The 24,855-nt window shown below is 38.5% G+C and overlaps 1 protein-coding gene across 5 annotated transcripts in view; it reads left to right on the top strand.

The window, feature by feature from the left end:
- The window catches only part of tle2a (TLE family member 2, transcriptional corepressor a), a 47,066-nt gene that overhangs the window by 6,819 nt on the left and 15,392 nt on the right, over positions 1-24,855 (top strand). For all 5 annotated transcript variants that reach the window (XM_044130321.1, XM_044130323.1, XM_044130322.1 and 2 more), the window contains exons 2-3: positions 11,072-11,235; positions 21,754-21,817. In XM_044130321.1, coding sequence (XP_043986256.1) covers positions 11,072-11,235; positions 21,754-21,817 — 228 coding nt within the window. The remainder of the gene's footprint in view (positions 1-11,071; positions 11,236-21,753; positions 21,818-24,855) is intronic.

Consider the following 24,855-nt stretch of genomic DNA (forward strand, 5'->3'; position numbering starts at 1 on the left):
TCCTGAGGTCTAAATGGTCATGTTGCATTTTATTCAGGTTTTACGTCATTGACTTGAGATGTGAGTCATAATTCTGCACCAGAATAAACCAGTCACTGTAGATCTACAATGGCTGAATAAGGCAGTGATTGTTATGGAAATAAATTATGAAAGAAGTCTGTTATCTGTGAAGTGCATCCACAATCCCACCACTGCTGGTTCTGACTACACATCCAAACAGACTTCTCTGCAGGCCATTGATAATAGTTTTGCTTACGTTTTTCTTAACTTCTTTTGTCTTATGACTTGTGACAATTCGCTCAGCTCTGTTGCTCAGGAACTTTTAAGTCTATCCATACATTATTACTTCTGTAAACAATGCGTTGCTGTGTGACATCTGCATTCTTCTTCTACTCGTATGGTTTGCTCTGGAGTCGCAAACTGTTCACACAGAAGTCTGATTGTGGTCTCACTTAATTATTAGTATGAACAACCATGGCAAAAAAAAAAAGAGATTGGATTTCATCGAAAAATTGGAATTGCACATCAAGACTTGCTGTGTGAACATGGCCTTTTATCAGCCTACCAAATATTGCACAGAAGTAATCTGTGATTGGAGTGCTGTACGTATGGATATAGTGATGGCCCTTGCAATTCAGTATAATTTGCACCTCTACAAACACAACTTTTACATTTTCTTTGGACATCAAATTTTTTGTTGTTCTAAGTAGACCAACCCTTTAATAGCTTAGTGATCCAACACCGACAAAGTCAAGTCAGATCACACTCACGAGAGGCAATGTGGCTAAAGTGACTAATATGAATCTCAAACATTAATACCAGCAGAAATCAAACCTGCCCTATCCTGGTCCTTGTATGCTTTTAGCTCTTTATCCCCACTGTTGTCCAGTGGTGAGAGTGCAGTTATCGATCAGCAGCCTGCCCACTTCGGTCAGCCGGCAATTAGGGAGAGGGATAGAAAAGGCCAAGGGAAATTAAGGGGAAAAAAATCTGAAGGTGTACACAAGCTTCTCCAGAAGCATGTCTTCGTGGAAGGAGCAAACAAGCTAAGGGGGTGTTGCCTATTAAGAGAAGGCACCTCCAGCAATTAAGGCAGCTGACAAATCATAGTGCTTTGCTAATGCGGGCTGACAGCAGGGAAATTTGAATAACGAGGCGTGTGGGAGGAAAAAGACGAGAGGTATGGTGGGGCCGGGGGTGCTGAAAAAGAAAAGATGTGTGGCATTAATGAAACAGGTGCCTCACAGACCGTCAATGTGAAGTAATCATTGGGAGGTTGCAGGCAAATTTCTTCAGCAGCAGGCCAAGCTGATGGCTACTTGATGTACAGTGGGGGAGGTGAAGATATGAGAGGTTTGTGTGCTGGTCTAACAATTTCAATGAGTGGCAATGAGTAACAGTCCTGTTTTGTATATTTTGAGGCTAAATTGTAATACTTTTAAGGAAAGTCCAGATACATGGTCTCGGCAATGGATTCATGTGCATTAAAGTCATTTTTCCTTCCTTTTGTCACTGTGTTCTCGTTTGTTTGTTTGATGGAAAAGAGTGAGGGAGAGATTGGTGGGTGTTTACTCTGATGTGGGTAAGCAGTGTAATTAGTGGCTGGACTAATGGGTTGAGCCTTCTGAAGGGAGGCAGCATCAAATCATCTGTTCAGCTGAGTGAGAGAAAAATTTGGTCCAGTCAAAGGAAACGGACCTTCATTTGGCAGCATTTGGGACTTGGCTGGAGGGATGAGTCAACTGACCTACAACTTCAGGAAAAATTGAGGAGTAAAAGTTTGCTGACATCCGTGGTGCTTTTAAAGTAAATCGTGCTGATCTTTTTGGCTCACTCTTACCTTAGTTAATTTGTGCATCAGATTATTTGTGTAACATGAAACAAGTTTGACTTTTTCTTTTGTATCCTTAAGAAAAGGCTTTATATATCTTGAGTGAATCCTTATGTTACCATTTCACTTCAATTGCACACACTTTGGTGTCAGTTCTGAGTGAATTTCTCATAAAATCTGTGGAAAATGGTTCCTTCTCCCTTTCAAACATATTACTTTAAGATGGTGGTACCTACGGTTGATGGCCTTTTACTGAAAGGATTACTACAAATTTCATTTGAGCCACAAAATAAAAAAATAATCTCTTGGGTAAGATTCTAAAGAGCATGTAATAGTCATAATTTCATTTAAACGATAGACTAGGTTTATGTTTTTTTTTTTTTCTTTTTTGATTTTTTGTATCACTAAACAAATGTAAAATGAGTAAAAAAAAAATGCATTTCTAAAATGGCCAAACTCTCAGTCCTGGTGCAACATAAAAGGGATGTAATGTCAGGGACCCATTAAGTGTGATTACTAGACTGTTCAAGAGCACAAGATTTGATACTATGGCCTAGATTTATGGGCCCTTTGCAATTTATTTATTTTTTTTTATTTTTTTTTTTTTTGTAAGGCTATGGTCTCCCAAAACAAATTTTATTACATTCCAAATTCCCTTTGTGAACGATGCTTAACTGTGTCCAAATTAGTTTTCTTGACCTTTACACCCATAATTTTATTTTAACTAGTTTTACTGAATTAAAACAGACAAAATAACCTAGGAGTTTATATTTTGTCAACCGGGAGGTAAATTTATTCAGGAATAAGCCAACAGTGATTGCCTTATATTTCAACCCATATCTGAATAACCTGGCTCAGAAAATTAAAATTCCAATAAATGACGAAGCATAACCAGCCTTTGTTGCTGTGCTTGTAAGAAACGACCTAAATCTGGGGTTCATTGGTCCGTCTTTTATCCCTGTGCAATGTCATCTGCCTTTAATATGTAGACCTCTGTAACAGTTATTTTTTTATGAACCACTTCAATTCCTAACTATTAACTAATCCATTCTGCACTGGTTAATAACAAAATGAAGCAAAATTTCTTGCTTCTCGTCATTGCTTAGAAGTGGTGTTTGGTTTAACGTGCTGCCCCCAACCCACCAATAAAAAGCTGTTTCATGCAGAAGTGAAATCCACTCCCACCCTCCTGCCTCCCTCACCAAACATATTTGCTTTGTAAGATGTTTATCCAGTATCAGGATGCAGGTCTGACCCTTATTAGACATTTCAAGACTAAAACCAAATTCTTACTGGTAAATCTAGTCACTTGGCCATTTTGGCCTCTTGGCTTTAGCTGGTCCTGTTTCAATCTTCCATCCCCTATCTTTTAGTATGAACAATAAAAGTCTGTAACTGTACACAAAGCAGTAAAAGTACATGAAAAAAATCTTTTCAGAAATATTTATTTTAGACTGACACTAGAAGTGCAATGAATCCCTCTTCCATTTTGAGATACAGTACAATGTGGTATTATTTGAGGTGGATTAGATCACTTGCCTGTTTACAGCTTGAAATGAAACAAAAAGTATTGTTCCTGTCTTTAATTACAATTCCACAATTTTTAATCTCCAAAAGATGTTTTTAAATAAACAAAATGATGGCTGCAATAAATCAAAACAGTGCTGGCTCTTTTTTAATAAGGAAACTGAATAGTATAATTGAGCTGACAGATGAACACTATGGGCATGTCTGATTGCAATAAACTGCATGTGTGCTCATAAATACTTGTGGAACACTGCACTATGCACAGATCCACTTATTGTCAGGAGTGAGCATGTGTGGGTGTGTTGTCGTAGAAATGAATGTGTTTGTGTGCACATGTTTTGAGGGTGAGGGGTTTAAACCAAGGATGTGAGCTCATGGTGGTTTGGTTCTTGTGGTGTAATCAGAGGGAACTTAAATGAAAACATATTGATTTTATTCAGGGAATGTCACGCTGGTAATGGTACCTTTTTGTATTTTTATGCATGTGGTCAAATTGTTGAAAATGTTTCGAGTCTTTGTTTTCAGTTTTAACACAATCACACTTTGATATACTCAAAGAAGGTCCCACAACTTTTTTTTCTTTTAACCAAGTTCTCTGACCGATGCAAACTTTAAAATACAGGTACAGTTAGAATTTTTCAGGACACTGTAAATGATAAAGTAAACATAAGCACGCGTAGAATATGTCATAGATTATTAGCCAGTTAAAAACCCTTCTTGACAGAAATTATAGGTTTATTTTAAACTCGGTGAGGAAATTAAGCCCAGGTTCAGCGATAAGTGATGGTCAAAGATATGATGTTCTCACCTGTTTTAGCCTGCAGTTGTAGAACTATAAAGTCTTGTGGCTTTGTATTTTTTCTTTATTTCTTCAATTTTCCACAGACTTGCGCAGTATTACACTGGAATCAGCTTTGCCTGATCCATTACCTTTTAATCACTTTAAAGGCAGTTGCTTTTCTACATGCGCTCTACCATCACTCTGAAACTGCCAGTTAGACTTTTCTAATCCTGTACCATTTCTCTTAAATGCATTGTGGCCAGAATAAGTATATTGTGTGTGTTTAAGTGTGCTATTTTCCAATTTTTTTAATTTTTTATTTTCCCCATTGCCCATGTTTCAGCTCACAGGTAAACCAGCCCATCTGTTCATTTTAAGATGAGTTCAAACAAGAGTTTGTTTAATCACAAGTTCTCATGTCTTTCTCAGTGAAGGACCAGTTTAGGCTTTCAGAGTGCCCACATGGGATGCTCATGACCAAGTATTTGAAAACTACTGTTGTTAATTTCTCAATTTTCTACAGCAACCTGTGATGTTTTCAAACATAGGTTAATTATACTCCAAAAGGTGGTGTGCACTGCACAATGCGCATGCTGCCACACCCTGTTCCTTTCCTACCAATCACACAAACAAAAGCAGCAAAATCTTAATTAAGATAATATGTCGGGCTTACTTCAGGTTTGAGGCCTATAATCAAAGTTAAGTAGTTGGGTTGGATTGGGCTCAGACACAATCTGGATGGAATTTTTTAGGCCCGAATCGATCAAAACTCTAGAAAGCAAGAAAGAGTTAAAAAGTAGTGCTAGCAGTATGCTATCCCTCAGGATCTTGTAAATTATTATAAATGCTGACAATATAAATGATTAACATTTTCCAATTATGACTATTGATATATTTGTCATAATATTGAAACATAACTTGACAGAAAACATAGAATAAATGAATTTAGTATCAGTTTTCAAGTAATTGACCTTGCCTGTTTTGATAATTGTCATGCTTTATTAACATTCTGCTTTTGACTGAACGACAAGATATTATCTGGTCAGTTGCTTTGGATTTCTACCCACTTTTCAATTACTATTATCTTAAGAGTGATGTGTTTCTCTATCTTCCACATCTTGACAGCATTGTTTGACCAGTGAAACTTCTTCCAAGCAGCTGAATTATTTTAAGTAATTTGTCTTTTAAATGATGGAAACAAGTTTGCAGCAATATGTTGGGGGAGGGTCTGCATTATACATCTTATCCATATAGCCAGAGAAAACTGAGCCCAATGTAGCACATTTTCTGGTATCTTAGTAAAGACTTTAGACCAGATGAATAGTTTTTCAAGAGTATTTTTAAGGTTTTCTGTATTTTTTTTTTTTTTTAATCTTTCATATTTGGTACTAATTACCAACTCAAGGTCATGGGAATCTTTCTGAATCACAGTAATGATTCAGTAGTGAATTGTATTTGTGTCAATCTCTTCTTGGTGAGAAAATTCCATTGGATGAACCAGTTGTGGTTGGTATGGGCAGAGTAAATGTTAGTGTGGTTTTTTGAGAACATGGAGCTATAGATAGACATGCAACTAGCGTAGCATGAGCCCAGACTCTAGCCTCCATGGATAGCTTCTTTGAACAGAATAAATCAAGGTCTTGCATGTTAACATGTTCTGGTTAAGATGTTTTTTTCTTCTTCCAAAAAGTCAATAAAGCACTCCAGAAACCTAATCTACAGGTTTAGGAGGTGCAAAGAGACCTGGCCTATATTTGTGCAACAGTAAATTTCCATCTAGGCAAGCTTTGTTTGTGGGCAGATGGTGTTTCTCTTGTTTGCTCTCAAGCTGGGAGGGACTGAATAACTGGCTGGTGGATTATCAGGTGAGACTCTTTGCTCAGATCTATTCCCTTGAGGTCACCAGGTCACCTTATTGTCCTGACCTCTCACTTTAAAAGCAGCTCAGCAGTTTGCTGGATTAGGAGTGGGCACTGACTAATGTTGGTCATCAGGAGGTTGGGGAAAAACTTATGTTCAGTGCTCAGTTTTTCTTTTTTTTTTCTATTTTTTTTTTTAATGAGTGGAAATATATATTTAAAAAAAGCTAAAATACATAGGGAATTGAAGCCAGTAAAAACCTTTGTGCCCTTCTTTTTTCCCATGGAAGATTTATTACCCTGCTTCAAAGCGTTGTGAAAAATGAGAAGAAAGATATTGTGTATTTTATCATGTTTTCTTGTCAGGTATGAGGTGTGCATATGTGTGAGCAAGACTGAGAACGAACGGGTTTATCCATTGACTGTGTGTAACGGTGGGGCAGAGTGAGCAAAGTTAGTGGGTTTATTTCGCTCCATGCTCTTGGTGGGGACAGATTGAGAGCAACTTGTTAGAAAGAAAGATGAACAATGAGCCCACTTCCCATTTTCTACCATCTGTTTTGTTCTTCAGTTTGTAATCCTTTTGCTTATGCAATATCGTTTATTTGCCGGTACTTTAGCACAGTATATTGAAGAGACATATGAATACCATGAGATGGTTCTAATTACAAATTTCTGATAAATATTGAGTTTGTAAATTTCATTGCAGTGAGTCAAGAGTTGATTGAATTAAATGTTAACTTATTTCTACTCCTTTTCAAACAGAAAAGCAGTGGTAAGCTACTTATTTTGTTCTTGGCTATGTATGTACATGCTTTCTCTTGTCCTGCTGATTACATGTTTTCTTGTTTTTTAAAAACCTGTTTGAAATGAATAAATAGTTAAATAAATTAAATGAAATTTTCCTCCTTGGCTATTGGTTCTCCTGACCTTGTCAGTGACTACAGTTCAACCTAGAAATTTGTCTGAAGTCTCAGTGAATGAGTTCATCTGTCTTTTAGTTGTGTGATGCACCATCCTCTGTCATCCCCACTTGTCAGTACATTTTTTTCAGTTAATTCATCATGCTGATTAGTCATTGGGTCTGACAGTGAAAGAGGTCTTCCTGATTCACGATCGGCGTGTAAATGTAGAAGTGGCACCTGAAGTTTCAGACCAGAACTGGAGTCGTACTTGAAGTGCAAAACCTAAAGTTACATTCACACCAAAGCTGTTTCCTTCGCTTTAAGCAGACCACAGTCCTTCTCTTTCAGGCAGGTGTGAAATCTCATTTGAACTTTGGCATAAATCAAACATGGATTTCTTTCACTTTAGGGATGCATAATTTCCACAAATACATTGCAATGGTACCCCATATTAATTTTGTAAAAGGATGCAGTAATGCAAACATTTGGTGAGCCAATAAGATATTCACAGCATTGGATTTAGTCTCACTCTTGTCTATACCCGACATGAATTAGTGTCCAAGATGCTAGATCTTTTTAACAGTCGCCACATTTATCATCATTTACTGCCAATATTGCAGGATTTTCCATTTACAATGGGAAAACAATCATCAGACTGAAGTGAACCAAGAGACAAAGTGGCAGCTTCTTGTGATATGAGCGAATGTTGTAACTGCATGACATGGTTCAGACAATTTGATTTTTGAGGTGTGCTGCATGAAAATGAACCAAAACTTTATAAAAGCATAACATTGTTTCTGCATATCCCATTCAGTCCAACTCAGTCTTGCTTTAAAGGAGTGGTCTTTAACTCCACTCCTCTAGGGTAGTGTCCCTAAAAGTAATTTTCAGTCTCTTTTAGGTGTCTGCTTCAACACACATGAGCCAACTAAGGAGGGTATTAGCAGGACTCTGGGAAACCTGACTGCATACAGAGATGATTCAACCCACAAGGCCTGGATTTGAATAGCCCTGCTTTAAAATGTCAACAACTTTGGTCTTGGACTCAGGTCTCATATTTATTGTTGAGTTAGACTGTATGTAAGACATGGACTTAATTCTGAAAGAGGATTCTATCATCTGTGAAAGATTGAGTATGATTTATTTACCAGGACATTTATTAGCAACTTTCAGATATTAACGGCTCTCAACAACTTGTTCATGTCCACTGCAGCGTCACAATATTGGCCGAACATATTTCCCACCTTAATGAACGACTTCAGGTTATTTCAGAATAACAATATAGCTGGCATGACTAACACACTTCCAGCTTTTCAAAGTTAAAGCATGCACTTTATGCACATGAAATTCTGCATTCTCTCATTCATTCAGTACACTACACTGCCTTCATTTTGGAATCCATCACATGCCTTGGGACATGCTTACAGTTTGCACTTAAACATTTCAAATGGACATTTAGAACGTTGTTTTTCAAAATCATTAAGATTTTTACAAATCCATCCATTCAGTAGAGACACTACAAGCCTCTAAAGTCAGTGTGGTGCACTGCATAGTGAATTAGCAAATAATTAAAACACGTTTGAATTACTTAGCAATTTTGTTTTTGAAAAAACAAAGTTGCCTATTAGTCTATCTCCTTTAGAAATGAGAAGTGTTCAGATGTGAACTCATTTCTGCTATTTTTATTTGAACGTAAATCTGTGTTTATATTTCTAATGAGGCAAATATTACACATAATCAACTTTCAAAATTTGTTTTTGACTTTACAGAATGCAGCTCTATCCTGAAGTTTCTCATGTGTTGTGCTCTCATACCAGCACCAACTCGGTGTGTGTGTGGTTTTTCTTTCTCTAGTTGTAAAGGTGGGCAGTTTATTTGTCCTGACTTTTTCCTGTTTATGCAGGTCATTTTCTTGTCATTTCATGTTGAAATTTGCTTTATAAAATTCACTTTGAATGATGTATACGTTTCATATCGTTAAAACAAAAGTATTTTCCAAACTTTCCTTTTCTTAGTAAGAGCTCGCAAAGTTTTTTTTAAACAGTGTGTTCTACTAATAAGACCAATGATGAGTGGTGCTCATAAGCCCAATACCATCTAAATTTTTTGACTCTGTGCTGGAAAGACAAAATGACATCATGTTGTTCTTGACACTCATGTGGAGAAGTTTTTTTTCTTGCGTGGTTACCAATAAATACCGCATGACTGGTCGGAAATTTGAAGTGGTTGTGGTTACTAAACCGAAAAAATCCTGCAGTGGGTGGGACCTATGAGGACTTCCCAGAAGCTCTGCTCTTGTGAAATATGAAATTGCCTGTTTAGAAAGAAAGAAATTCTTATTCTTTTTCTTTTTGAGTAAAAGAACTCATTTTTCTTTTCTTGTGGACTATGCGTGGGCTCTTGGTTTCGAGACACAGTCACTTTCTGTGTTTTTTTTGTAAATGGAAACTTTTTCATACAGCTGAGGTTTTTTTATTTGTCTTTTGCAAATGCGAGAAAAAAGCTATTAGCTTTCGTTCAGCCAGCTCTCTGACAGTGTGCTGCAATCAGTCTTGGATGGGATTACTTTGTGCTCAATACAACTGGAAAAGTCCAGTCACCCAAGTACTCCAAACTGCATGACACTCTGAAAACTCAAGTAGTTTTGAAACTGCAACATGTCAAAACTCTGGTTTAACTTGATGCCTACATAAACTCAATTTGTATGACCACTTTTAAAAGTTTTTCTTTTTTTTTTTTTTTACATGTATTGTTTGACAAATGCAAAATTAAATTTCCCTACAAACGGGAATAAAATGCAGTTCATTTTCTGATTTCTTTTTGTTCCCTTTTGGAAAAGGATGATAATACTTTAATCAAATCCCCTGGCAGCCAGAAGAAACAAGATGTCTACTGGTTAGGAATATTTGTAGAAAAAAAAAAACTGAGTTTCACTCTTTTAATACACCCTTAGGGGGAAGATGTTGCAATAAGAAAACCTTGGTGTTCACGTGGGACCCTGTGGAAAGTTGTATCCTTCTGCCTGAACTCAAGAAATTAAGCTGCTGAGAAGTAGCTCAGTCTACTCCACACGCAGGCTGTATTTGTGTGATCAAAAGCTGCACATCTGAAGAGAAATGGGCGTCGTTAGTGTTGTTGGTCTTATAAACCACCAGGGATTCTGCGTTATACATCTGAGTTTGATTGTTTTTGCTTTTTTTAATTAGGGCGGAGCACAGTAATCAACACATCTGCAACACACCTCAGTATATAACCCTGAAACTGGCACAATAGCTGATCTGTAATTTTTGTAATTTTTAGGGTCGTCCAGTTTTGGATTGCTTGAAATTATCCCGCACTAAGCACATTTCTGGATTCTTTAGTGTTGTTTTTAACATCAGATAAATCAGAATCAAATCCTTCGAGTAAGTGAACATCACCATCTTGGTTAGATGTTGTGAAGCTTATGAGCCAGCTGTCCCCAAAACTGTCTGCTTCCTCTCGCCTTATTTTGACACAGAGACAGACAGACAGACGGACAGACCCGACCACCCTCTTAGACCGTCTCTCAGCTCCCTTTTGTCTGCCTGTCTCGCAGTATAACCCCTACAGTTGTGTTCTCCTAATTGCTGTGCACCCTGCAGTGAAGAGAGACTATCTTCAGAGACTGTGGGGGGGGTGGGGCATTAGTAATGATGAGGTGTTTTTTGGGGGGGGTTTTCCTCCACTTAACAAAAAAATGGTGCTCTACTTTAATATTGAGATATTAACTCAGTCTTTTTATTTGACTGGCAAGGCCATATATGCATCTGAATACTGCTCTCCTATTCAGATTTGCCTCTGGGGGCAATGACGACATTTCTGCATTAGACTGTGCTCCTCCTGGACATTGATCAGCAGTGACATTGTTGGCATTGACATTTTATGGCTTCCTGTGGATGTTTTGAACATTGTGTTGTAGATATTGGCTCTTATTAAAAGCAAAAATGTGCTTTTTTTTATTGCCACTTGTCATTTTCCACAGAAAATTCCTCAGCTGTTACCACAAAGTTGTTGACAGGATTTGGAGTTCTGATGCCAACAGTGACTCCCTTTTGGCAATTATTCTGCACTTATAAATGCACACGGTGTTCTCATTAGTGACCATAAATTGGATTTCTTTTTTTTTTTTTTCCTTTCCCTCTCTCAGGCGCCTCTTCAGCCACCCCCGGGGTCTTCAGCCTCAGTGGTGGCGGCGGCAGCGGCGGCGGCAGCAGCAGCCTCAGGGACGCCCCAGTCACTGAAACTAACCTATCCAGAAACTCTGGACCGCATAAAGGAGGAGTTTCAGTTCCTGCAGACACAGTATCACAGGTGGGTGTGTAGCAAGTTGAAGGCTTTTTTCACCGTACTGTTCTGCTACTTTGGCTTGGTGAAAGTAGGGTTTCCCCCTGAAAACCTGATATACCTGAGGGTAGAACAGATAGGGCAGTCCACCAACGACCTACCTTGTTTTTGTGTTTAAAAATGTTAAAAGATGATAGGAAATTTGAAAATATGACTTGGTAATTATAAATTATTAGAAGCCTTTTTTTGGCAATACATAGTCTATAACTACTTTCAAAAAAGATAAACACAAAAAATATATTTCTGCACTTCAGTTAAATACTAATTAAATAATCAGCCAGGGGACCTTAAATCAAGCTATTTAACTCTGGTCACATTTAATATGAAATAAATTAAAATGAATATAGTCTAAAATGGACAATAATGAGTGTTTGTATGCTTGACTAAATATTGCCAGGGTACAAATTTTTGTATTTCATTAAGGCTTTGGTACTGATCAGAGCATGTGAAATGTAAACACAAATGCCACACATTAGTTTTTGTTCGCAAAGCCATAAGAGCGGCACCACTGGTGCAAGTCGAGTTCAGTGTGTCAACTATTAATATAGCTTAATCAGTCTGTGATATCACTATGTCTGAACGACTTCAGAAAATACTCAAATTCTGTTTTTAATCCTCAGTTTTTTTTGTTTTTGTTTTTTTTAGCTTCAGTATTGTAATTACAATTTAATATGCGACTTGGACAAAGTCTTATGCATTCTTCATTTTTTGTAAACAGTCTGCACTTTTTGAGCATTCTTAAATGAATCTACCCAGCTGCACATTGACTAGGATTAGAGTAGTTATTTTTAATAAATACACAAAATTTATGTTGACATTTTGCCTTTACTGTACAGTAAGACTTAAATTTTTGTCAGTGTAATCCATCATTAGACTATGGTATTTCTATAAGGCTTAATCAGAAATCATTTGTTGAAAAAAAAAACAAACTATGAGCCTCAACAAATGGGTGTTGTGAATTTTGCTATGAACTCCATTATTATCAGACTTATTTTTTCATGCATTTTCTAATCATGTTCATAAGGAGTAATATTTTCAAACTGTTCAGTCAGTGACCCGTGTTGGCTTGTACTTTGCTTACTTAAAGTCCAAGCACTGGTTGTTGGCATTCTATCTATGCAAATATTGTAAATGTCTTTGTGGTGTTTTTTTAAAGAATTGATAAAAGTTTGTAGTGTTACCTTGATAGGTAGCAACATTGTGCAGCACATCTTTTTATAGCCATATAAATCCACATAACAGACATGTATACTTTCTTTGTGTCCTCTAAAAAGAGGTGCAGGAAACTGAATAAAAATGTCAGATATTGCATATTTTTGTGATATTCTTGCAAATGCATTTAATTGTTCAGCCTGTCACTGTTGCAGGTGTATAAAAAAATCTCTTTAAAATAAATAAACAAACTGACTGTATGGTTAATTTGATGTACAGGAATGTTCCCTGAAAACTTTTGAATGTGGGGATTTGGGTTGCTTATGTAGCATCCCCCCCACTCTGTTTTTTGGCACCCCTTCACATGGTTGCACCCCCTGACTTCTCTCCTCTCATCCTGCTTTGATTTTTGGTGACCAGAGTCTCTTTCTATCCCACTTCAAGCATCTTTTGTACGCACATACAAAAAAAAAAAACTCTGCACCCCATGGCTGCTGTTGCCCTGTTCAAACAAATGTGTGTGTTTGTGTGTGCTCTTATTTCTCTCTCTTCTTTGCTCGCCACAAGCCGAAGTGTAAACTCAACAAAACTGAGACTAGGGCCTAGTCTTTCCTCTAATAAAATATGCTGTTGGACCAGTTAGGCTTTTTCTGGCTAATATGATTTTCCGGTTTTGATATCTAAACTTCTGATTCCGATTTTGATAAATATTCTAAGAAAACTACTGAACAGGGTCAACAAAAAGGGACTGATGCAATAAGGATGTGGAAAAGACGCCACTGAAATTGCATCTTTTCCACCTTTCATTAATTCAGGATGTTTTTAGCTGCTTCACTTTTCAAGAAAAGATCATTTGCAATGCAGGGCATATCTATCTCCAAATGGGTCGTGCCCTTTCTGGAATAGTATGGATTTTCATTCAAATATTTTCTAGTTTCCTGCCCATTTTCTATCTAAAACCTTTTTCCACCTGTCCATCAATTTGTTTGTCCACTCATTTATCCGTCCAAATATTTGACTTAATTAGCAGTAAGAATCCAGTATAGTTATATTGCATCTCTTAATGCAGACTGAGGGCTTTTTATGTTTGTTTGCTCAATCACCAAGTAGCCCAGTCATGCATGTCAACATCTCAAGCCACATGCTGCTCAGAGGTCATAAAACATCCATTATGTTGTAAAAAGAAAAGTCATCATTTCAACAATACCCCACGACTCTTCCCTTAGCGATGTAACTCTAAGAGGCTGTTGGATATAAGTTATCCAACCGACCATGACTCCAGTTTGGCTCCAGTTTTAGAAAAGACCAGCAGCAGTTGGCAGGATTAGCTGTGGCCTTGTATAATCCAACAGGTTGTATCACAGAGCTGCATCTCTGATTGCAGACTGCACCTTCATGTAATCAGACCCACATGGACACAATTCACCCTGGAGGCACAACATGACCCCAATGCCCACACAAATAGACGCACTGATCTATTCATGTAGGCTTCGGTCTAATGCATGTACTCAGACTCCAATTATCTTCACACAAATAGATGTTGTCCTGAAACAGCAGAGCTCGGTTGTGTTGTTTTGCTTCAAGGAAGATGTTTATACTCTGATGTTGGATTAGACAGCAGAAGAGTCAGTGGAGGGATTAGGGTTGATGGATTGAAACCTAGTTGTGTGTCTAACTGGGTGTGTGGCAAGGGTTATGTCAGAGGGCAAATTTCTAAATTCATGTTTTGTTTCTCTGAGATGGGGAGAAAAATTACCAACTAGGCTAAAGACAGGGAAGAGTTAATTAATTAAAGGGTCATTGGTGGGCCAACTACTCCTGTATGTGGGAGTGTGTGTGTGGTTGTGTTTCAACTATCCAAACAGGCTGTAATCAGCAAACTGAAGGGAAGCGGGAGGAGCTGCTGACAGAGCTCTCATTACTGTAATTTTCAGTCTCTGCAAACACACACAGGTTGTTCTTGGTGACTGCGAGCACTATGTTGTGTGTGTGTGCGCGCTCTGTAGAGTCAGATAGGCTCTCCACTTACCTCTAATATGCTGCCACTCATCCCTAAAGAGCTCCTCCACTCTTCTCTGCTCAAATACTACTAGGCAGTTGTAACCACCCAGGCACTGACTGTGTGTCATTGTAAGTTCATGTCGATCGATTAATCATTTCTTCTTCATTAGTACAAGTGATGATAAAAATAATCAAAAGTGGTTGAAATTAACTGGTATCAAGGCATAAGCTAGGTAATGCCAGCTTCAAGGAGTAATGATTTATTTAAATTTTTGTATACTGATTTTATATATATAATATATACTTTAATCTACTCATCCAAAAGATTAGGTTAAGTCAGCATTCCTTATACACTCATACCTTTTTCAACATCTAGCCACTACTTCCTCTCTTATAGTTTGTTGAAATCTAAATTTTGGAGATAAGCTTCCTTAAGTTTGAGAACTTAACTTGGCTTGTTTGTCTTGCTTTGCCCCTGAAAAACTGGTTCTACGTACAGCAGCAGTAATTCCTAAGGAGTGTTTCCTCTTTGCCATTTCGATAGAACTTGATTACATGAGTGCTTATGGGAAACGGCAAAGCGGAAACATTGCAGAAGTTCTTGCCTATAGTTGTGCGAAAAGTGACTTAAGCCCTTTCTCGACAGGCGTGTCTTTAAATGAGTATTTTTCTCCAGTCAGCTTTGGCCAGATTTGTCCCAATTTGCAGATCCTGCTTGGTTCATCCAGTGTTTTTAAACCACCTCAGGGGTGACGTAAGCCAGGCCAACTCAGGTGTTGCGGGCAAGCGATTGCATTCATTAATTGGGCCATGGATTAATGTTCCTGGACAAGCGAAGATGGTGGTACTTGCAGAAAAGCGCATTCAGTGTCAACTGGATGGGGCAACCTGCCACAGACACGCATACCGACAAATGTTTGGAGAAACTAGCCGATGAGGGTAGATGGGAAAATGACCTCCACAGCTCTTGTAGAGTCACGTTCCAACATTCCCACCCACGTTCCTGCCAGTATTCACGCCCACATAATGAGGAACACACTGCCGATGGAGACCCACCCAACTTGGCTAGAACCAAATTAGACATTGACCGGCCAGCGTGTTAGTGGAGAAGGGGCTCTTGATAACACAACTCCTTGAAGAATCTTTTGTTTGGGACTGAAAATTGTGGCTTTAGGCCAACAAAACATTCCTCCTATGGTATCTTGGCAGCTGTGATCTAAAACCTTAGTCAAGTCACTCAAATGTGTTAATCTGTCACTGCAAAATATTAAGCGATGCATTCTGATCCTGATGTTCTGTTTACCTACCTTAGTAAGTAAGTGTTGTATATGTCACCTTCTTACTCTTCTCTGTGATTTTAGAGTCTTGTTTACAGTTTAAATCCAGCAGCAGTCTGCTCATACAAACTATATTTTGACTTAATTACTCCATTGACCCTCAAAGTTGGCTTGCCCATATATGTGAACTAATTCACCAAAAAGGAGCCACATTTCTGCCTTAGTATTTTGTGAAAGGAGTCTTCTGTTTTAAAACTACAGTTGACATACTACATGCTAGCTTGTAAGTGGCTTTTAATAAATTTTTGATCGTATTATATAATTTAATTTTAGAACCCATGATTTTTTTATTCACGGTTAACATATTGTTTCTTACTGATCCATGCCTAGTCCTAAATCTTTTTTTTTTTTTCCAGACTTGATATAATGCCATTTTATTCTTGATACCAACTGGTTCTTTTGTATTTTACTCTTTCAAGAAAAGATAAAGCATTTTTTTCCTCTTTCTTTGTTTAATTGGCTAACCCTATATTTGTTGCCAGTTTTTAATACTTGACATCTGGGGATTGTTGCTCAGCACTGGAGCTTTAGTCCAGTATGTACACACAAAGCACAGATTGAACAGGCACTGCAGAATTGCGCATGAGTTTTTAAGCATTTGATGTATCAAATTCTTCAAAATGCTTACATTGTGCCAAGTTTTAATCTCAAAATCTGTCTGATTGTAGAGTTGACACTAAGCACCTTATCCATCTATTTTCTTTGCCATCTGCTTTGTCCTGTTCAGGGAGAAAGGCAGGGCTGGAACTTGTCCCAGCAAACAGCTCACAGGAGGCCATTGCAGCCAAGTGGACATGACTTGTTGATCAATGTCAATTTAGACTGCCGGTTTGCATGGCACATATGTTTTTGACTGGAGAATCACAAAGAAAACCCACACATATATTGGGTAACTAAAGACCTCCAGTATGTATCTGATGAGAGAAACTGGTGAAAGTTCTGGTACCTTTTGGACGAGACATTGTCCAGTTGATATTGAGGATTGTTGCAGTTTTAAAAAACGGTTTCACACCAGCTAAGTTGTTTCTCGCTCCATTGAAAGGGTTTAAAGGTCTTTTGATAAAACACTGGAGTGACTGGATGGTACTATAGAGTACACCAGTGTTATCATTGCCTTACTTGTTTCTGTGCATTACTGGTGAAAGGGATGGAAGAGGGCTACTGCAGTTTTTATCTCATTTTGTGACAAATTTGGTTGTTGAAAAACTGTGGAAACCAAAGACCAGCTATTTTATGCTTGTTTTCAACCCAATGTTGCCTTTTAAAGAGCAGAACTACAGAAGAGACATTATTTTGTCACTGCTATTAAATTTATGAGTAAAAAATATTGAGCTGGTTTGAGTTTCCAAATATGGAATATATTTTTTTAACCAAAATGATCAAAATTAAAAACTGTTGAGGATAAAAGAATTGCAAGCTGTATTTTAATGGCAGTATGAATAATTACTGCTCTCCTGCTTTTTAAACGAAAGGAATGAGATTTGTTTTTGATACTTTGTTTTACGGCGGTATGAATTCTGTTATACCATGAAAACTTGGCATTTTTACTCAAGAATAAACTGTTGGAAACTCAAACCAGCTCATGCCTGGACAGGCAGCCAGTCCATCACAGGACTGACAGATTTGACAAATGAGGCAAATGACTATTTTTACCAACCTTGCATGTGGACAGTTTTGAATAAAATGTGACTGTTATTTTTTAAATTTAATTTCTTGGTTTTCAACATTGCCACCTTAATGCTTATGATGGGAAGATGAGGGATGAAAGAACATGGAGGAGAAACATTTTTCAGGAAAATGGAAATGTTTTTTTTTTTTTGTCTTTACTATATTTAGGAGAGGATGCTGTTGAATCCCATGTTTTCACTTTTCTCCTCTTAGTTCTCTACCTTTTAGTTAATATTTAATTAGATGTATTTAGTTGTGAGAGTTGTCTAGTCTGTCTGTTTTTAACTTGTAGCATTTAGTTGAGATCTGCTTACATACAAGTAAACATTGTCACAGTGTACCTGAGTGAAAAGTTAGATGACCAATTAGTCTGGATTCCGGCTTGCTAATGAGTTGGAACAGGCACATTTTCTAAAAGGAAAAAAAAAAGAATAAATAACAATTCAACAAAAATGTGTGATTTACAGTCTTTAAAATAATGCCAATAATGCTTTACTAAAATTAAATAATTTGAAAATAATTTTGACTGCAACACCACTTAGAGGCTCCTGTTTTCTTTTATACTGTCCAACTATTTATGCCAGACGTATAGAAAATTCCTTTTTGGAAAATAAAACCAATGATTTTTCAAATTAACCTGGGATCTCTTTCCAATACTGAATGCACCATTTTAAATGTTTACTACATTTTTCTCAAGGAATAGAATTGGCCGCCTCTGTCTGCAGGCTTTCATTAATGCATGTGGGTGTTCTCTGCTGTTTATTTAGCAGCTCTCTGTCTACTTGGCTGTATATATATTTGATATATTCTAATTTTTGCACAGTTTCTATGTGCTTGTGTTTATATTCTACATGATGCTATTATGACTATCCGTGCGCATTTGTTGATGCTCCCATAGTGTGTGTGTGTGTGTGTGAATAGTTGCTGTGCTGTACTGACAGAGCTGTCTGGCTGCCTGCAGATTTGTAGCACATTCAGCTGATCATCTTATCTCCTGTCACCGCCAGTGAAAGATTGGAGCGTCCAAGCCTACCACAGACACACACACTCATGTCATATCTACTCGTGTGTCTTTGTCCTGCTCACTCATTCAGTCTAGTTTCATCCCCTATTTGCTGTCTTTCTCTTCGTCCTCTGGAACTTCTCTCCCTCCTCTCAGTAAACGGTGCTCTGCCAAACACTAATTATTACAGGCAATCACTACAACAAGAAATACCTACTTCCTACTTGCTTCTCTCCTCCTCTCTCTCCCTCATTTACTCCCTCCATCTAAATCTTTTGTGCTCCCACAGTCACATAATGGTTACACACTCGCACTGTAATTTCATTCCTTGAAGTCCATTTTGTGAGGAAAGGTTATTGCTTTCTTGGTGCAACCTGCAGGTCTTTCCCTAAGCAGAAGAGCTGTCAGTCTGTGGGTGGATGTCTATACATTAGCAGTGCAGCTTTTTAAAGCGGTTGTCCGGTGCCAAACACACATTTTTCAGGTGTAAAGAGAGATTTTCTGTCTACGACTCGTGTTAAGATTTATTAGCCAGGAACTAAATGTGCTGAATCAAGTGGGTTTTGACATTGGACATTTTAAACATGCACGCGAGTGTGTATGCATATTCTTGAGGATGCAGATACTTTCTATATCAGAGATTTCCAAAAACATTCTGTCAGCATTTCCAAATCCAGCTTCTGCCATGCTATAAAAGGCCGATAAAACAGAGCAACTTTGTTGTGCTACGGTTAGCATATGAATAATACAAAGTGTCGACAATCTGCCAAAGCACAGAGCTCAGGGATCATTTGTAAAACACATTCTATGCATTTTAATTTGTTGTTGCTCCTCAGACACTTTATTTTGGTTTTTCTCCTTTTCATTTTGATTCATAAACTAGTTAAAATGAGTTAAAATAATCAGGATAATTATAATGGTAGTGACATAAACTAAAAAGTGGTCCCCTCCTCTGGCAGCTAGCTATCTGGTGACTAAGTTATCATTTAGTTGGATATTTGCGCTGTGTAGAAGGGGCTGGTTTGTTTGACGTTAGCAGGTGGTTAGAACCATTAAAATCATGGTGTCTTTATACTTGGCAGTACAGTCAAAAATAAAAGGGTCAGTAGCTGTACTTTACAACTCAGTAGGGTAGACTTTAACCATACCAAATGCATTCTGAGCTTTAAATATAATCTATTAAGGACGGTTAAAACAACCTACAGCATCATCTCGGCTAGGGCTCAGCAATAAGTAATATATTGTGATAGATACAGGATCAATATCAATAGAAAATATGATACAAAGTTCAATAAATTTACTGAACTCCGGTCCAGAACCCCACAGCACTCTGGGGGATGTAGATGGAGGAACTTCTCAACTTCTCATGGCCAGCTAAACTATGTCAGTAGCATCAACTAACTCACCTCCTCTTTGGTTGTCTAGCAACAACCTGTTGAGTAACTTGTGCAGCAGCAGTTTCAGGTTTTACCTCTGTGTCTGATAACTGCTTAAAAATAAAATAGCGGTGTTGGGTGAATGAGTATATCAGCTCAACAGGAAACTGAACAAATCAGAAAGGTGACTAACGCTCACGTCTAATCAATAATTATTTGTCAAACTCTTTATAATGTGATACATGGGACAGCAGTGGAGACTGTGGTACTTTGTTCCACAATTAATGGGTGTCTGGTTCGATTCCTTGTGTCGATTTGTCTCTAGACAAGAAACTTCACCCACCTTGCCTGCTGGTGATGGTCAGAGGATCTGGTGGTGTTGGTGCACAGCAGCCTCGCCTCTGTCAGACTGCCCCAGCTGTGGCTACTATCCAGTAGCTTGCCACCATCAGTGTGTGAATATATGTGTTAATGAAGTATGATGTGAATGTATTGTAAAACACTTTGGGACCCAAAGAACCTGATAAGAAGCACAAGTCATTTACCATTTACGTTTCTCAGTCATATCATCCAGCCCTTATCTCAGTTTGTAAAAACGCCTGGTTTCTCTGTGCATTTCTAAATATTAATTTTTTTCTTCCTTGGATCTAATTTGTGGAAAAATTAAGTGTACTAAAATATTAAGTAAGTAAGCTGTCGTCTTAAATATTTTTAACTTCTTCATTATTTAAATGGAGAACAGTGTGTGCTCAATATGTGAAGTTGGGGGAGTAGTCAAAGCGTTTCAAGTTTTTTAATGTTATAAATTGAACAGAAAAAAAAAATGGTAGCTCCACACAAACAGTTTTACCAGTCCTTAGCCCAGCTGTGAGAAAATCCTGAAGAAATCCAATTCCACTGTAATAAAATCTGGAGAGCGGGTGTGGGGTTTAATCCTCGCAATACTTCTTCAACCACCTCCTCCTTACTTGTCGTCCTGCTTCTCTGCCTCACCTCCCTTGTCTGCTCAACTGGCTGGCAATGATAAATGAGTCAATTATGAGCGTGTGTGCACGCGGCACTAGAGGAAGGGAGCGGACGGGGACGTTATTACCTGTTGCGGCTGGGGGTAATGTTGCGGTATTAATCATATTCTAATTTTCTCCCACCAAACGACCCTCTTTCCACCCACCTCCAGTGTCCCACCTCTCTGCAACAACAACCAACCCCCCCACCCTCCTGTTACTTACCCCCACACAATCAATCAATCTGCTACCTGCAAACAAGTTGGTGTAAACTGCCAAGGGCCCAAATGTACTGGCTTGCTTGGGAAGGAGCTTAGAGGTGGGGTGCAGCAGAGAATTATTTTTCAGGGAGAATGAGCAGGAAACGTAAAAGGGACGAATTTATGGGTCTGGACCTGGAAACGCCTATCTATGGGTCCAGTTTTTGCAGGACAGCAGCTCTGGATGCAAGAAAGAAAGACAAAGCTTTTCTTCTCTGGTTTTCTTTTTTGCTCCACTTAAAGCTGAAGCTACAGCTTGAATTAAAAATTCAATGTGAATGAGGAGCAAATTGACACTTAAGACAGAAGGGTTTGCAGATAATTAGGAAAGCAGTCAAATGGGAAAGAAGGTCCATGGATGTACTGAAAGTTGTCCAGAGAGAGGGAGGAAGTGCGAGGAGCAAAGAGACACCTTGGATGTGCCTCCCTGCAGTCTTGGCTGGGTTTCAGGCTCCAAGCGTGACTTTGTCTATTTCTGCTCTGCTCTGAGGTGATAATGGGCTGTCAGCACTCCAGTCACCCTGCTCCCTCCTCCCCAGTGAGCGATGAAGGGACAGAAGTGGAAAGGGGAGAGGATGAGAATAGGGCCGGAGGAGTAATTTGTTATGTCGCTAATTGCATTGTGTATTTTTATTCGGAGGATGATACACCAAACAGTTTGTTTTCTGCTCTCCTCTGTTGCAGTTTGAAACTGGAGTGTGAGAAACTGGCCACGGAGAAGACCGAGATCCAAAGACACTACGTTATGGTGAGACGCCTCGTCCCAAAACCGGACGCAGTGCCAAGTCGCAGAAATCGCTTTCAACTGTTTGCCACATAGCCAAAGACAAAAGAGGATTTATTAGCCCGAAACTTCAAACTGGAAAACACATGCACATGCAATTATTTTGTCTGCTTATCAGACAAAATCAATTTTGTGATCCAACATTTAGAGCAGTTTTACTTCGTTTCAAAAGATTATTCCAAATGCTGTCAGAGCAGCAGTCGTAGTTCTAAGCAGTTTTTAAAAATGTAATCATAATCCACAATATGGCAAAGAAGATGTGACTCTTTTTTTATCGTATGTATGTAGGTTTATTGTCCAGAATAAATGTTTTATAAATGAACTAATGAATGATGTAGCAACAAGATTTTAACATTAGATTAGTAATTTGTTGAACAAAGAAAGTTCCCTGAAGTTGGCCAGCACGCTGTCACTTAAAGGTTTGTGTGTGTGTCTGCGTGTTATAACAATCCCATCTAGAGCTGCGTCGAATCGCAGTAATCTTTACAGTGGTGTCTGAAAAACTACAACATTCACTGTATGTGTGCAATACAAAAAGTGTTTCTTAAACATTTTGAGTTGAAGAAAACAGAGGCACCGGCTTTGAGTTTAAATCCTGACACCCATTTTTTTTTCCTGGAAGGACTAAAACACTTATGAGAGAAGTACATAAGTGTAATATTAAATATTATCCCTCTTTGTTTTTTAGTACTGTAAAAAGTGTGATAAAGTACATTATGTGTTGCTTATACTAAAATGAGTTGTCGTTCTTAGTATTGCATGCGTACATGGATTGGTTCCTTGAAGTTTGTTGCCCTTGCTGCGATCAGATATAGAGGTTGGGACCCACAGCACTGGAATGAGAGCTGTACTAAGTTCAAACAAGCCAGTTTCCACGTGTTCATGCGTGGAAGTCTGCAGTCCATGGTTTTAAAAGCGATAAAACAACAAGTTTTCATAAAATGAGGAGAAGTACAATAATACAAGGAATCTGCAGCTCCTAAATATTTTCACTTTCTGAATTATGTTGTGCTTTATTATTGTTATCTAATTATTTTCTGTGTATTACATTTTATAGAACATTTTTCACTTGGGTTGATTTGCATTGTTGCCACAATTATGGAGCTGAAGTTTTCCAGAACCATCTCATAAAATCATAGGGGCAAAAAATACACAAAAGAATAAATATTCCGACATGTACTCAAACAGCAGATTATTTTTATTTATTTTTTATTTTTTTTGTATGAATAAGGGGCCAAAACCCTTGGTTCATCCTTGATTTTTAAGTCTGCCATGCCCTCCCCATGCCAAGTCTTGATTTACTTGTGATCAGAGCCAAGAAGCAGCACAGCTGACGGAGTGTGAGCTGCCCAGAACCTGCTGTTCCAAAAAAACAGCTATGTGGCAATCCTGGCACGGAGTCTAAGCTTGTGAGGGGGAGGAGATGGTAGCTGGCATCGGCTCTTCTTTGCCGGCTGATGATTTGGAGTAGTTTGGATGTTGCTAAGCAACAGGCGAAACTTGGCAAAGAGCTGCTAGGCGGAGCTGCCAGGGAAGGCATCTTTTATGGAGGCTTAGAGGCAAACACACACAGACAGAGGAGTGTGTGCTCACTCACATGGCTCGATTTAAAACATACTCGCACCAAAGCATGCAAAGCACATAGGTGAACACGCCCACACAGTTGTAGACTTGTGCTTGGAACACAAACACACACACCTGCACACGCACGCATGCATACACACACCCATATGGATACTGACTGCCAGGAGAAATATCTGGAGACAGGGGACCCCTGCCATCTCCTCTTCCAGCCTGCCAGCCTGTTTTGGCTGCTCCACTGCCAATCTCCTCTCCCCACTACCAGCCGCACTGAAAAGCAAATGTCAGCCTGTCACTTTTCAAAGCATCTGACTTTAAAATCTTCTCCTTTTTGTCCATCTCTGAGGGAAGGCAGGCATCCTCAGCCATCTCTGTGGCATTCATCTCCTCTGGCGTGTCTCGCATCGCAGCTCCTCATGCTTTAAGATAAAAGCAGCGGTCCAGCGGCTCACATTAGACCTGATTATCGCTGTAGTTCGTCCAACCACAATTTCAGTGCATCGATTTGTATTTCTGGCTTAGGTTGAAGTGACACTAGAGTTGTTTCAGTGCCTCTGACTTCAGCAGTCGAGGTTAAATTAGTGGCGATGTGCTCTTAGGGACATGCAGCATCTCAGAGAACATGTGGTTGCAGTCGGATGACTCTGGGAGCAAAAAGTTTCCACTGGTTTGAATTTTTTGTAGTTTTATTTGGAGCATTTTTGGATTTGATCTTTATAGGCAGACTCATGCAAAGCACAAAATCTCTCTTTTCTTAATATCCTGTTGTTTTATGGGTAAGCCTAATAAAGGTTTGTAGAAATGAGCACTCACCTGTTTTACTACATAGTGATTGTTTGTGTGTTATTTTTGGGATCGGAGGCTCAAAATGTTCTGTGACTGTGCTGGCGGTGAGGTTGTTAAAGTCTAATTTGTTTTCCTTTGCGTCTGTCCTATTCCTGTCTGCTGCACAGTTGTGCTCATGAAGTGTTTGTGTCTAATACAACATCACAAAAATGCAGCTTGGAAGAAGAACCTTGGTTATCATAGCAGAAACATCAGCAGGCAGTTTGCTCTTCAGCTAACTCCCATCTGACTTGTATGGTTTATATTGTATGTAAACCCTTAATGCATATTAGCCTCTCTATATATTGCATCACAGCAGTCCTTTGTGATGCATATTGAAATTTCAGTGATGCTTGCAAATCAAGATATTGTGCAGCTATAAATGATGCACAACGTAAATATCATATTGGTTAAGATTAAATGGTATTTGAGCAGATCTTTGGAGTAAAGCTCTGATGGGAATGTGTTTTACTGTGACAGTTTACAACAACGTTGAGGATTCATTATTAATCTTGGGCTTTTTATCTAAGCTTTTGGCAATAAAAGAATATCTTTGTTAAATCTGTTTTATGGCCATTTTAAACTTGAAAGATGAA

The sequence above is a fragment of the Gambusia affinis genome, linkage group LG10, assembly GCF_019740435.1.
Source record: "Gambusia affinis linkage group LG10, SWU_Gaff_1.0, whole genome shotgun sequence".
NCBI classification, from domain to species: Eukaryota; Metazoa; Chordata; class Actinopteri; order Cyprinodontiformes; family Poeciliidae; genus Gambusia; species Gambusia affinis.